The following is a 13,761-nucleotide window of genomic DNA, read 5'->3' on the forward strand; positions in this document are numbered from 1 at the left end:
CTTTCCTTTCTTCCTCCTCGTGACGCCGTTCTCTCCTTCCCCTGCTTTCCGTCAATTCGAGTGAGAGAGAGAGAGAGTCGCGCCGTGCTCATGGACGTCGAGGAGTCGTCCCATCGCGTCTATTTAGAGCCCCCCCTCGGCGTGCGAGCCTAGGGTTCCCTCGTGCCGCCGCCAGCCACTCCTTTCTCCCTTTCTCCCCCTCTGTAGGTAAGAGATCTAGAGAGTATTAGAGAGGGGATAGAGATTCAGAGAGAGAGCTCGTCGCCGGTGCCGCCCCTCCCGTCGTCGCCGGTCCTTCCCCATCGAATCCACGTGCGTAGGGAGCATGCTGGATGCTCCCTCGTCCCGTTCCCAGTGTTAGGAGGAAAATACCCTCCTCTGTCGGCCTCTCCCTGACGGCCTCGTCAGGCATGGGCAAGCAGTGGTCATCGCCATCGCCGCCCTCGTCTCTTCTTCCTCTTCTCGGCAGCACGCGCATCACGGAGCCCCTCAGGGTGAGCTTCGCGTCGCTTTCCCCTCTCTGCTTCCCCGTAGTGTCGCCGAAGCATAGATGTAGGCCTCTGTCGTCGCCGCCGTAGCAGAGGAGCACCGCACCGTCGAGCCGCCACTGTGGGCCTCCTTCCAGGGAGTTGGCCCCGGGAATGGAACCCCTGAGGTTCCCTATCTCCTCGCCAGCCTCGGTTTCAGCCGACGTAGCCGCGTCTTCACCGGAGCAATCGCCGTTGAGTCTTCCTTCTTCAGTCGCCGGAGCAAGCAGGCAGCACAGAGGGGCCTGCTCACAAGAGCAAGGACCCCCTCTATGTTCAGACTTCAAGAGTAGCCTGACTGGTTTGGGCATGAGCTTGTGCGCGTGTGGTCTCGGGTTCGAATCCCCTTGGCGGCAGAGGCAGCTTACCTCCTGTGTTGCTCCCTATAGTGCAACGACCAAGTGACAACCCAGTGGTAGCGAGGGGTGGATGTCTGGCAGGAGGTGGTGGGTTCGACCCCCCTCTTGCACCTTTTTATTTCTTTCATTTTTTCCCATGTGTGTATGTGTAGGTGTGTAGGTGTGCATGTGGGTGTGTCTGTAGCAGCTATGGATAGTGTGTGTGTATGATAGTGGGTCCAGAGGACCCACATGTCATCCTAAGAGAGAGCCACTACCAAGTGGACCACCCTCACTATGTATTTATATTCCCTGAGTTTTGCACTTTGTGCTTTCATGCCCTGTTTAGAGCTTCATATTAGGTGGAAATTTGATCCATTGATGTTGATTCCTTGATGGAATGGTAGTGGGTGAACCCCTCTACAACTTGGGGCAAATGTGTTGCTCATAGGTTTTTGCATGTACTTATTTCACCTTGTCAAAGTGGGCACTTGTCTGAAAATGACAGATTTGTGAAAACCTGTAAATTTCACTAAGTTTGAGAATCTGGATTTATTTTCTTCCCCTGTTGTGTTGTTCATATTTGCTCCTATGTTGGGAATTAGCTCAAGCATCAAACGAATGTTTGTTAGCTGGCACGTTTGTCTAGCTCTCTGTCAAATTTCATGCCCAGATACCTCCTGTAGATATCATTTTGGAGGCTGCCAAAATGCTTTAGAGCATAAGCAGCTGGTGAAAATCAGTAATTTTCACTAAGTCCCAATCTATGATATTTTGTCCAAGTTAGAGGTTGTATATCTGCTAATGTGTGATTCCTTTGCCTTAGATTTTTGTTAGAGGTTGTAATGCATTTGGATGGCTTCAGATCCATGTATTGCTAGACTTATTTGGAGGGTTGTAGCTGTTGTAGATCTTGTACTCAAAGTGCTATGTTGCTGTTGAAAACAGATTGTGTGTTCATATGGTTTTTGAGCTTGTGTGAGCTATGGTTGATGGTTTGGTGAGTTCTCAAGCACCATTCCACTTGTATTTTGATGCTTGATCATTTGGTATCCTGGTTACACCAGTGAATGCCCATATGAAGTGTGTTTGTGGCTGTTTTGAATCCGTAGACCTTCGTTACTTGTTTTGTAGTTTACGGTTGACCCGAGACTCTGTTCACGACGTTCTTCATATGTTTTTGCATTGTTTTCTCATGATGCACATGTTTATGCCATGTTCATGCATGTCAAGATAACTTAACATGAGGTTCTGTCCAGAATATAAACAACTCAACTAATGCATGTGAAAGTGACTAGAATAGTGATGCATGCCCTCCTCATCACCCATGCATCATATTGATTGTTGCATTATGTTGCTGGTGTTTATTTTCTGTTATCTTATCTTTGGGTAGCATCGGGAACGGAGAGCGAGTTCGTGGATTCTGGAGAGTTCGTGCAGGAAGAACAAGAGCAGTTCCAGTCTGAAGAAATCACAGGCAAGATGACCATGACCTTGACACCGTTTCTAGCGCTATTATGCTTAGAGATACGTTTCCTTCGTTACATGCCCGCTGCCTACCACATGCTATATATGCCACCCGTCTTTGCCGTGAAGCCTCAAACACTTCCCTTTCCTAGCAAATATTGTTTGGCTAAGTAGGCTTGCTCAACCACTAATGGATAACTTTGCTAGTTGCAGGTGCCAGCTGGCCCGTGTGATAACACGGGCACTTTGATATCATTATATTACCTGTTCATTTAATTAATGCACCTATATACTTGGTAAATAACGGAAGGCCTAGCCTTTTGCCAGGTGATTAGTTCCGTTGTTGTCGCCATAGTTTCGGCTACCGGTGTTTGATTCCATAACTGAGCGCTCCTAACACGTTCGGGGTTGTTATGGGGACCCCCTTGATAAATCGTATAGTGTTAAGGCTTGTCTGGCATGACCCAACTTTGGTTTTAATCTGCTAATAACTTAATAATTAAATGCATAGGGAGTAGCTACCCCGAGGAATTTAATCACCCCCCCGGCGAGTGCTCCTCATGAGTGTTGGTCTAAATTGGGCAGACTGCGGGGCCACCGCAAGGAAACTTGAGGTCTGACATCCTGTAGGCTTTCCCATACGCCGTGTCATGAGAACGAGATACGCAGCTCCTATCGGGTTTGTCGACACGTCGGGAGGTCTTGCCAGATGTGTCTTACCTTAGCGATATATCTTGTGCATTGGGATTCCGGTGAAACTTTGGGTCTCCTCAAAGTTGAGGTTTTCCTCTAAGGAATCCGACGAGATCACGAGTTTCGTGGTAGAGGATTACTATGCGTCCTGTGGTAATTTGTGATGGACTAGTTGGAGCACCCCTGGAGGGTTTAATCTTTCGGAAAGCCGTGCCCGCGGTTATGTGGCAAATATGGATATTTTGTTAACATCCGATTCTAGACAACTTAAAGTAATTCTAATAAAATTGCCAACTGAGTGCGTAACCGTGAGTGTCTCCTTCAGAGCTCCTTCTCTGATCGAGAACATGGTGGGGTTATGTATGATGTAAGTAGGTGTTTCAGGATCACTTAGTGATCAATCTAGTCTTCGATCGACTTGCAAAATCCACCATATGTTTACTCTGATCATCATAAGGTAGCCACCATATATGCTTAGGTTGCTGCAAACCCATATACTTAACCTTCCTCACCCATTAACTCGCCTAGATTCGATACCAAGGTCATTCGATTGCCGAGTCCTCATGGCTCACGGTTTACTACAAACACCCACAGGTATAGGTATCCCTGATGGAGGAGATCTCGATGACATTCGGTTGACGTGGGAGTTCGACGAGGACTCTGGCAGGCTTTACGTGACTTATCCGGAGGACTAGAGGTCATGGTCGTGATCGTGGGGCCAGCATGCGGGATGTCATACATTTATCTATTTCTATTTTGTCCGTAGTTGGACCTTTTCATACTCTGAATAATGTGTGTCTGTAAGCTTTATGCTGTATTCTTAACACATGGCAAATGTATGTCCTACTTGTTATTCTTTCAGCTTTGTGATGTGATGATTATCCCGCTTGCGAAACGTGTAGATGCGCACCTTTCCCTTTTGAGGCCTCGTCCCCAAATAAGGACAGGGCCGCATCTTAGTCGTTACAATGAGTTCTCCGACAACCTGACGGCGCGCCGGTGGTGGTGATGATCTACTCCTGCAGGCCTCCGCCCGAGCTCCGCAGAAATCCGATCTAGAGGATGAACTACGTGGTATAGGTTTGAGTTGCACGTTGCAAAAGTTGTGTCTCAAAGGCCCTAAAACCACCGGTGTATATAGGAGGAGGGGAGGGGCTAGCCTTGGGGCTCAAGGGAGCCCCAAGGGCGCTGGCCAAGGGGAGGAGGTGGACTCCCACCCCAATTCGGTTTGGGGGAAGGAGTCCACTCCTTCCTTCCCACCTCCCTCTTTCCTTTTTTTCCTTTGGTTTTTTCACTTGTGGCGCCATAGCCCTCTTGGGCTGGCTCCACCAGCCCACTAAGGGCTGGTGCGCCACCCTAGGGTTACTGGGCTCACTCCCGGGTGGGTGGGCCCCTCCCGGTGAACACCCGGAACCCATTCGTCACTCCCGGTACACTGCCGGTAATGCCCGAAAACTTTCCGGTGACCAAATGAAACCATCCTATATATCAATCTTCGTTTCCAAACCATTCTGAAAACCCTCGTGACGTCCGCGATCTCATTTGGTACTCCAAACATCCTTCGGTCACCAACACATATAACTCAACTATACTAAAACGTCACCGAACCTTAAGTGTGCAGACCCTGCGGGTTCGAGAACTATGTAGACATGACCCGAGACACTCCTCGGTCAATATCTAATAGTGGGACCTGGATCTCCATATTGGATCCTACATATTCTATGAAGATCTTATCGGTTGAACCTTTGTGCCAAGTATTCATATAATCCCGTATAACATTCCCTTTGTCCTTCGATATGTTACTTGCCCAAGATTTGATTGTCGGTATCCCTATACCTATTTTAATCTCGTTACTGGCAAGTCTCTTTACTCGTTCCGTAATATAAGATCCCGTGACTAACACATTAGACACATTGCTTGCAAGGCTTGTTTGTGATGTTGTATTACCGAGTGGGCCCCGAGATACCTCTCCGTCACACGGAGTGACAAATCCCAGTCTTGATCCATGCTAACTCAACGGACATCTTCGGAGATACCTGTAGAGCACCTTTATAGTCACCCAGTTACGTTGTGATGTTTGATACACACAAGGTATTCCTCCGGTGTCAGTGACTTACATGATCTCATGGTCATAGGAATGAATACTTGACACGCAGAAAACAATAGCAACAAAATGACACGATCACATGTTACGCTCATAGTTTGGGTCTAGTCCATCACATGATTCTCCTAATGATGTGATCCAGTTATCAAGTGACAACACTTGCATATGGTAAGAAAACCTTAACCATCCTTGATCAACTGGCTAGCCAACTAGAGGCTTGCTAGGGACATTGTTTTGTCTATATATCCACACATGTATCTATGTTTTCATTCAATACAATTATAGCATGGATAATAAACGATTATCTTGAAATAGGAAATATAATAATACCTTATTTTATCATTGCCTCTAGGGCATATTTCCAACAGTGTTGTGATGGGTTTTATCTTGCGGTGCTCAATCCTAATGACAGAAACGGACATAATACGTATTGTTATTGGTGCCATTAAGGATAAAACGACGGGGTCTTGACATATTGATAAAGAAAACTTTACAAACTCTTTTGTCCTCATTGTTTTATATATACCTAGGTGGTGTTCAGGGTTTCAACCACTACAAGAATCATCTTCTTTGTGGCCTGCCATAGCGGACGGCAAAGGGGCAGTGCACGGACGTCAAAGGCCTTTGTCGTCAGCCTACGATCGGCACATCTATGACTACTTTCGTTGGTAAAGGCCCTTCTTTGCCGTGTGCATGTCGAAAGCGGACGACAAAGGGCTTTGCCGTCAGCCTACCGTGGAAAGCACATGGCAAAGCCCTTAGACGGGAGCCGACAGGAAGCTACTCCATTAGGTGGCTAACGGAGTATTTGTCGTCTGCCTTCTGTGATGCTCCTTTGTTGTTTGACTTCTGTGATGCTCTTTGCCGTCTGCCATGGCGTCCCTTTGCCGTCCGCTAGCAGGGACAGCAGACGACAAAGTGACCATATGGGTCAGCCACCGGTTGCCCCAGGTTGCATAGCTGGCTGCCATGTGGCACTTTTGTCGTCGGCTCACAGACGTCAAAGCCTTTGCCATCAGCTGGCAGACGGCAAAGTGCCCATATTGTCACTGTTTTGTTTATTTCCTGTTATTTCCCTGCATAGTTTTACACATATATGATATATAGTTCACATCACATATATATAGTTCACAACACATACCTGATATACATATAAACTTCATCAATGCCAGTTGTTCATCAATCACAACACATAGATCGAAAGAACCAACATACAAAGTTGTACACTTTTCATCCATATATACATACATATAGTTCCACATTGTTCATCAACACAAATCAAAACAAAAACTAAAGCACTCCATCAATGCCAGCTTCCCTGTAGTAAATCTAATCTGCAAAATGGGAATAAGAAAGTTAGAAGAAGAAGAACAACATATGGCATTTTGAGCTTATTATGTCATTTTGGAGGAAAATAAGCTAAGTATACGACCTTTTTGAGCTAACCAAGGTTATTATGCCATTTTTGACCTAACTAAGCTAATTATGTCATTTTGGATGAAAATAAGCTAAGTATGTGACATTTATGAGGTAACCAAGGTTATTATGCCATTTTTGACCTAACTAAGCTAATTATATCATTTTAGGACCAAGAGTATATCGACGGGGCGTGAGTGAGAGATTCAAAATTTCTTTCAAAATATTGAACCGTACCCAAACACAACAACACAACAAACTGAGTAGATTAGGTACCAAAAATAAATAGGCACAATTGAACTAAGCGTGGGGTATAGTGATCGCTAGGTAAACCTTTCAAAGAAAAATATTATAATTGATCAAGAATAATAGCTCACAATTTTTACTGTAACAATGGTAACAGGGTATGCTAACACATAGAACAACATGAGTGAATGAACAACCATAACTGCCACAAACTTAATTGTTTACGACAAAATGATAGAGTGAAAGATGGAAAAATCACATAGTTAAATGTAGATAGATGATACGTCTCCATAGTATCTATTAGTTTTGATTGTTTCATAATATTATATTACCAATCTTGTATGTTTTATACATCATTTTGTATCATTTTTGGGAACTAACCTGTTAATCTAGTGCTTAGTGCGAGTTCGTATTTTCTGCTTATTTTTGGTTTCTTGAGAAAACCATACCAAACAAAGTCCAAACATGATAAATTTTATGATGATTTTTTCTTGACAAAGAGTGACCCTAGAAGATTCGGGAGGAGGTCAAAAGAGTCGTGAGAAGGCCACAAGCTCAGACGGCGCGCCCCAAGGGGTAGGGCGTGCCATCCAAGCTTGTGGGCCCCTCGAGGGCCCCCTGACCTAAATCCAACCCTATATATTCTCAAATATTCCAAAACCCTCACAGCGAGACTCAAAACAATTTTATCACTGCGGCAAGTCTTTGTTCTTCCTTGATCCCATCTAGAGGCCTTTTCCGGTACTCTGTGGGGGGGGGAGTCGGTCATGAAGGTCGTCTTCATCAAACTTGTTTTCTTCATGATGATGTGTGAGTAGTTCCTACAGGACTACGGGTCCATAGTTGTAACTAGATCTCTCTCTCTCCCTCTCCCCCTCTCCCTCTCTCTCCACCCTCTCTCTCACTCCCTCTCTCCCTCTCTCTCTCCCCCTCTCCCCTCTCTCTCCCCCCCCTCTCCCTCCCTCCCTCCCTCTCTCTCTCCATCTCTCTCTCTCTCTCCAATACAATGATCTCTTTAGGGACCTATCCGATGTAATATTTGTGGTGTGTTTGTTGGTATTCAAGGAATTGTGGGTTTATCATAAGATCATTCATTGAAACTTAGTCTATTCTGATATTTATTATGTGTGATTTCATATAGCTATGTATGCTTTTCAAACTATAAGTTTACTTTGGCCAAGTTGATGAGTAGACCTTCAGAGGAAGTGGTGCATAGTAGTAGGTTCAATCTTGCGGTGTACTTACTCTGTGACAGGAAGGAGTAGCGAGACAGGTATTTGTGTTATTGCTACTAAGGGTAAAAAGACGGTGTTCAAACATATTAATTGGCCTTAGTTTGTCTACACTATGTCACCAAACTCAAAGCATTACTTGGTTTGTTATAAACTTAATACCATAGATGCATAATGGATAGCAGTCAGTTGGTGGAGTAATAGTAGTAGATGCAGAATTATTTCGGTCTACTTTCCACGAACATGATGCCTCTATATTGACCATGACATGAATAACATCATAATTATTCGCTTTCCTATCAATTGTCCAACAGTAATTGTTTCACCAACACTTGTTATGCTTATGAGAAAGATGCCTCTAGTGAACGTTGTGTTCCCTGGGGCCATTCACCTATTATATTTACTAAAACCATAAAAATACTTCGTTGTGATTTATTATATTTTTATTTCTAATTATGTATCCTTCACTATCATAATTAATCCTTGCAATAAACAAGTACAAGGGGATTGAAAATCCTTTTGCCCACGTTGGGTGCAAGCATTTGTTTATGTGTGTGTAGTTACTGTCGACTGTTTGCTTGCATGATCTCTTATTGATTCAATAAACCTAGGTTTTTAACTGAAGAAAATATTTATTGCTACTTTACTACATCACCCTTCTTTTTGGGAAAATCCCAACGCCATCATAAGTAGCAGAAAAATTTCTAGCGCCATTCCGAGAGAAATTATCAAACAAACATGTGGTCCCTTCATACACATTATCATTTACATGTTCTACTTTTTACTTGCTTTTATTTTTAGTTACAAAAGATAAAAAATACCAAAAATATCTTGTGTGTTATGTTGGTCGAATCTTCATAATGTCTACTCAAGAAAATAGTAAGTTGTGTGATTTATCAAATACTAATAATAGTGATTTTATTAGTACTTCAATACCTTCTGTCACTAGTGCAAAGTCATGTGATATAAATGATGTATTATTAAATTTTGTTATGAAAAAATGATTTTCTGAAAGTTCTAATGAAGAAGTTGCATACACTAGACCATGATTAATTTAAGGGAAATGCTAACGCTCTGTCGGTTGATCACGTGAAAAGCTCTGTCACGCGTGCAGTTGTTGGATCGTCCTTGATCCAGGTGTCCACAAGTATGCTCATTTGTTATTTTTGCACGTGTTCTTTTACCTTATCTTACAACAGCAACGGTGTTACAAACCACATCGATGAATGACGACGGCAACTTAGACAAGCTTTTATAACATCAGCTTTGTTAAAAAAATCTATACCAAAATCTTTATCACAAAAAAGTATTCCCTCCGTTCCTAAATATAAGTCTTTAAAGAGATTTCATTAACGGACTACATACGGATGTATATAGACATACTTCAGAGTGTAGATTCACTCATTTTGCTCCATATGTAGACTTCTAATAAAATATCTTAAAAGACTTATATTTAGGAAAGGAGGGAGTATATGTGACAACAATTTTGTTGTAAAAATGTCACGCAACACAACCTATGTTGAAAAAAATCTACAACATAACCTTTGTTATAAATGTTTCTAAAATAAAATTTATGTTGCGAAGTAAAGAAATATGTTGAGCCATTAGACTGTGCTACACCCAACGACTCGCGAGGCAGCGGACCCTTCGTGCTACGCATAGCAGCCCCCACGGTTTTATTTCTTTTGCAATTTTTAAATTTCATTTTCAAATCAGGTGCGCTGGCCACCAAGACCCAATGCTTATTTCAACGTAAACTTAGATAGAAACTTGCTTTATTTACAATGCTGCTACGTAAGAGCATGTATAGCCGGATTTAGCAAAGATGATCCCTGAAAACCCAATGACCACCGGGCGTGTCCATTTAAGCGTTTATTTTTCGTCCGCGTAGTCGTATTTCTTTTTTTCTCATATATGTCCAATTATTTCCACATAATTGATAGAAAAAAGAACGACATGAATAAGAAAATAGAAAAAGATGGTTCACAACGGGACCCACGTACTACGTGACTGACTGATTCGGACACATATGCGAGCCCTCATATCATCTTTACATTTGAGATGGATCTAAGAGATGTCGATGAGTCTGGACGTTTAGGAGGAAAGTGAGAGTTCAGTTGAGTCCACTTCGACTGGAAGAATGTTTCGGACGTCTAAGAATGATATATAGGGTGTTTGTTTCCAGGGACTTTTTGGTGTAAGGACTAAAAAAAGTCCCAAAAAATCTCATGTGAAACAAACAGAAGGGACTTTTAGGGACTAAAAGGGGGTATTTGGGACTATTTGAAGAAGTCCCTATGGGAGGGTCTTTTTGAGACTTTTTAGCACTTTTTCCAACAATGCCCCTACTTTTAGCATATCATTTAATAACTACTACTACATTACTAAGGGCAACATGGTCTTTTTACATGCTATTTAATGACCTCTAATCCCTATTTAGTCTCTGAAAACAAACGGATAGGGACTAGAGACTTTTAAGTTAGGACTAAAAAGAAGTCCCGGGGCTTCTGAAACAAACAGGGCCATAGTATCCGAATGTAGATGCTCTAAGTGTGATTCATGAAAGCCCGATGCGCAGATGGAACTAGATCATCGCCGTGCAAAACTTAGAAAACATGTACGTAGCAAATAATCTGGACGGTGTAATCTTTGTCCCATTCTTTTTCAGGGAATGTTTGTCCGATTTTGATGTTAGTCGTGAGAAGCAATTTTCTTTTTGTTGCGAAATCGTCATGAGAAGCTTGGCCTACACAGGTTTGACTATTCGGCCGTATATCACCCAACCACCATTGTTCCCCGGTGGATGGCTCCTTTTATTAGAGCGAGTGCGAGAGGTCGTCCATGGTGCAGAAGAAAGCCCACGTCATGCCGTGAAGACGTGCTCGCATCAATCAAAAGCCAAAAGAACAAATCGGTGCAGCTGTGCTCGGAGGAAAGAAGGAAAGAGCATATATGTTACTCCCAGTTCACTGAGCTATAGTATAAGACAGAGATCATCTATACTGCTAGTTCAAAACAGAGATCTTGAGCTAATCACAGTCTGTACAGTGGAACAACGCGCACGACGATTCCGTGTGACATTCCTAATTTCCCGTACTGAAAGGTAGTAGTACTACTATAGTGCACCACTCCAGTCCAGGGTCTCTTGGGCGTAGCACGGAGCCACCGCCCCGCACGAACAGCTCGCATGCGCGGATCGACAGGGCGCGTCCGAATCTAGTCGAGAAGACCACGCGCTCCCGACATGAATCCCATCGTGACGACGGCCCGTTTCCGCGAGCTCTTCGTGCGCCCCATGTGCAGCGCATCCCCGACACTCCCCGCTCAAGGAAGGAAAACGCGGGCAGCCGCTTGCTTTTGCTCCCTCCCTCCCTTCCACGCGCCATCGCACCAACCGGGCACATACAGGCGCCCACGCTCCGCCGCGCGGCGCCGCTCACCGAACCCGTGCGGAAATCCGCAGCCCGCCCCGGCACACACAATCGACGCGCAATGGCCGTCGGCCGTTGGGGCAGGTGGAGACTTCACGCCCCCGCGACACGCCGCTCGCCGACACGCACGCACGCACACACACACACATACGTCGCTCTCCTGCCCCCGCTCACCCTTCGCCTCCAAGCCTCCCTCCCATCCCATCTCCGGTGCACCGCAAGTCAACCGCCTTTCCACCTCCCCCGCTGCGCCCCCTCGCCGTCGAACGCCAGTATATAGAGCCGCACAAGCATTTCTTTGCTGCCACGACAAAGAGGAGAGGGGAGGTTCGCAAGGCTGGAACTGCAAGTCCCGGCAACGGCAAAGCCGCCTCTCTTTAGCTAGCTGGCGTAGCAGACTTCTTGTTCGAACGGTTCTTGCGTGCGTCGCAGAGAGGCTTGCGCTGCACTTCTTGGCTGGCTAGCTCGTCGGCCATGGCGGACCACCAGAGGCAGAGGATCCACCCGGTGGACCTGGAGGCGGGGCAGCCGAGGCCGTCGGCGCCGCTGGTGCCGCCGGGGAGCTCGTTCCGGTCCGACAAGGGCGACCCGGCCGCGGCCGCGGGCGGGAGGCCGCCGCACCACCAGCCGCTGCCCCCGCCGCCGCGCCGCGTGGCGGCGCCGCTGCCGCTGCCGCCGCCGAAGCGGCGCAGGGGCTGCTGCTGCCGCTTCATCTGCTGCGCCGTGGTGACCGCCCTCCTGCTCGCCGTGCTCGCCGCGGCGGCCCTGGGCGCGCTCTACCTGGTGTTCCAGCCCAAGGCGCCGCGCTACTCGGTGGACCGGCTGTCGGTGTCGCAGTTCCAGGTGGACCCGGCCCTGACGGCGAGCGCGCGGTTCGACGTGACGGTGACGGCGGCGAACCCGAACGGCCGCATCGGCATCTTCTACGAGCGCGGGTCCAGCCTGAGCGTGTGGTACGACACCCACCGGCTCGCCCAGGGCGCGCTCCCGGCCTTCTACCAGCCCCGCCGCAACACCACGGTGCTGGGCGTGGTCATGGCCGGGCAGGCGCAGCTGGGCAGCGCGGTGGTGGCGGCGCTGCGCGACGAGCAGCAGACGGGCGCCGTGCCGCTGGTGTTCCGCGCCGACGTTCCCGTGCGGGTGGAGCTCGGCAGCCTCAAGCTGTGGACGGTCACGTCCAGGGTGCGCTGCGACCTCGTCGTCGACAGCCTCCTCAACGCCAGCACCCACATCAAGATCAAGGCCAGCAACTGCAAGTTCAGCTTGAAGCTCTGATCGGCCATTGTACTTCCTTCATGCTAGTGTAATTCTTTGGGTGGTGCGTTATAGGGATTGATCGATCGAGTTCTTGGCCTTGTGGGCGCGCTGGATACTTTTGGCAGCAGAGAGCCTTGCCGTGTTTGCATCGGTGCCCTCCCGCCCCCTAGCATATCTTTTCCAGTAGCTCCGTGCATGTACATCTTGTGTAGAGTTGATATTACTACATCTTGCTGTCAGAGAGGAATACTAGTATGCATCATCACTAGATTTTCACCATTATTTTTGTGCAAAAAAACTAAGTACTCCCGTAGTGTGTTTTGTTTGAGTAGTACTCCGGCCTCCGGATACATGGAAGAGCAGGTGCAGCTCTACATCGGAACTTCTTACGTCGTGATAAATATAAAAAATACGAGTATCAATGTCAAGCTAATACTTAAACTTCGATAATATTTTTTGTTGATAACACATTTAGACCTACTTAAATTGCACGCCATTTTTTTGTTAGCTCGACACAGCACGACGAGGAAAATAAAGCCAGAATATCACATTTTTATTCCAGTTGGATACATGTCACTTCAAATATCTCGATTCTCACCGATATTTTTATTTGAAAAATCCTGCAAGAGCACCATTGATTTTTCACAGATACTCGTATTATCTCAAGTCGTGTCCACATTCCGTACCAAGTCCTCACTCTCGCAAAAAAGAAGAAAGATCCACCCATCAGTGTTTGTTTTGGCGAGAAAGGAGATAAGCCCATGAGTAAAATTTCCTTTAAGGCAGTCTAACAGTACATTTGAAATAACCTACCCAGGATCTATGCACGAAAGGAAGTACACCAAATGTTTAACTGCTATACCTAAAAGTTGAAGGGAGTAAATTAACTTGCTGGCAACTGCAGGTTCAACACACATTTTACCTAATCCACAAGAACAATCGTGCAGCCCTAAATCCCCCCGAAAGTCGTAGGACCGGCTGCTGGAGGGGTTTTATATAAACCCTAAATCCTGGCAGTTGGCACGTTATCAATCGCACTATGAATCAAAT

General features: G+C 46.1%; 1 protein-coding gene across 1 annotated transcript; it reads left to right on the forward strand.

Annotated features, from left to right (window-relative positions):
• Positions 1–11,907: 11,907 nt before the first annotated feature.
• Positions 11,908–12,990, forward strand: LOC123410012 (NDR1/HIN1-like protein 6). Its single transcript, XM_045102883.1, has one exon. It carries the CDS (start codon positions 11,929–11,931, stop codon positions 12,727–12,729), a length of 801 nt encoding a protein of 266 aa, XP_044958818.1. The 5' UTR covers positions 11,908–11,928; the 3' UTR covers positions 12,730–12,990.
• Positions 12,991–13,761: the final 771 nt, after the last annotated feature.

The sequence above is a fragment of the Hordeum vulgare genome, chromosome 1H (genome assembly GCF_904849725.1).
Source record: "Hordeum vulgare subsp. vulgare chromosome 1H, MorexV3_pseudomolecules_assembly, whole genome shotgun sequence".
In the NCBI taxonomy this organism is placed as follows: Eukaryota; Viridiplantae; Streptophyta; class Magnoliopsida; order Poales; family Poaceae; genus Hordeum; species Hordeum vulgare.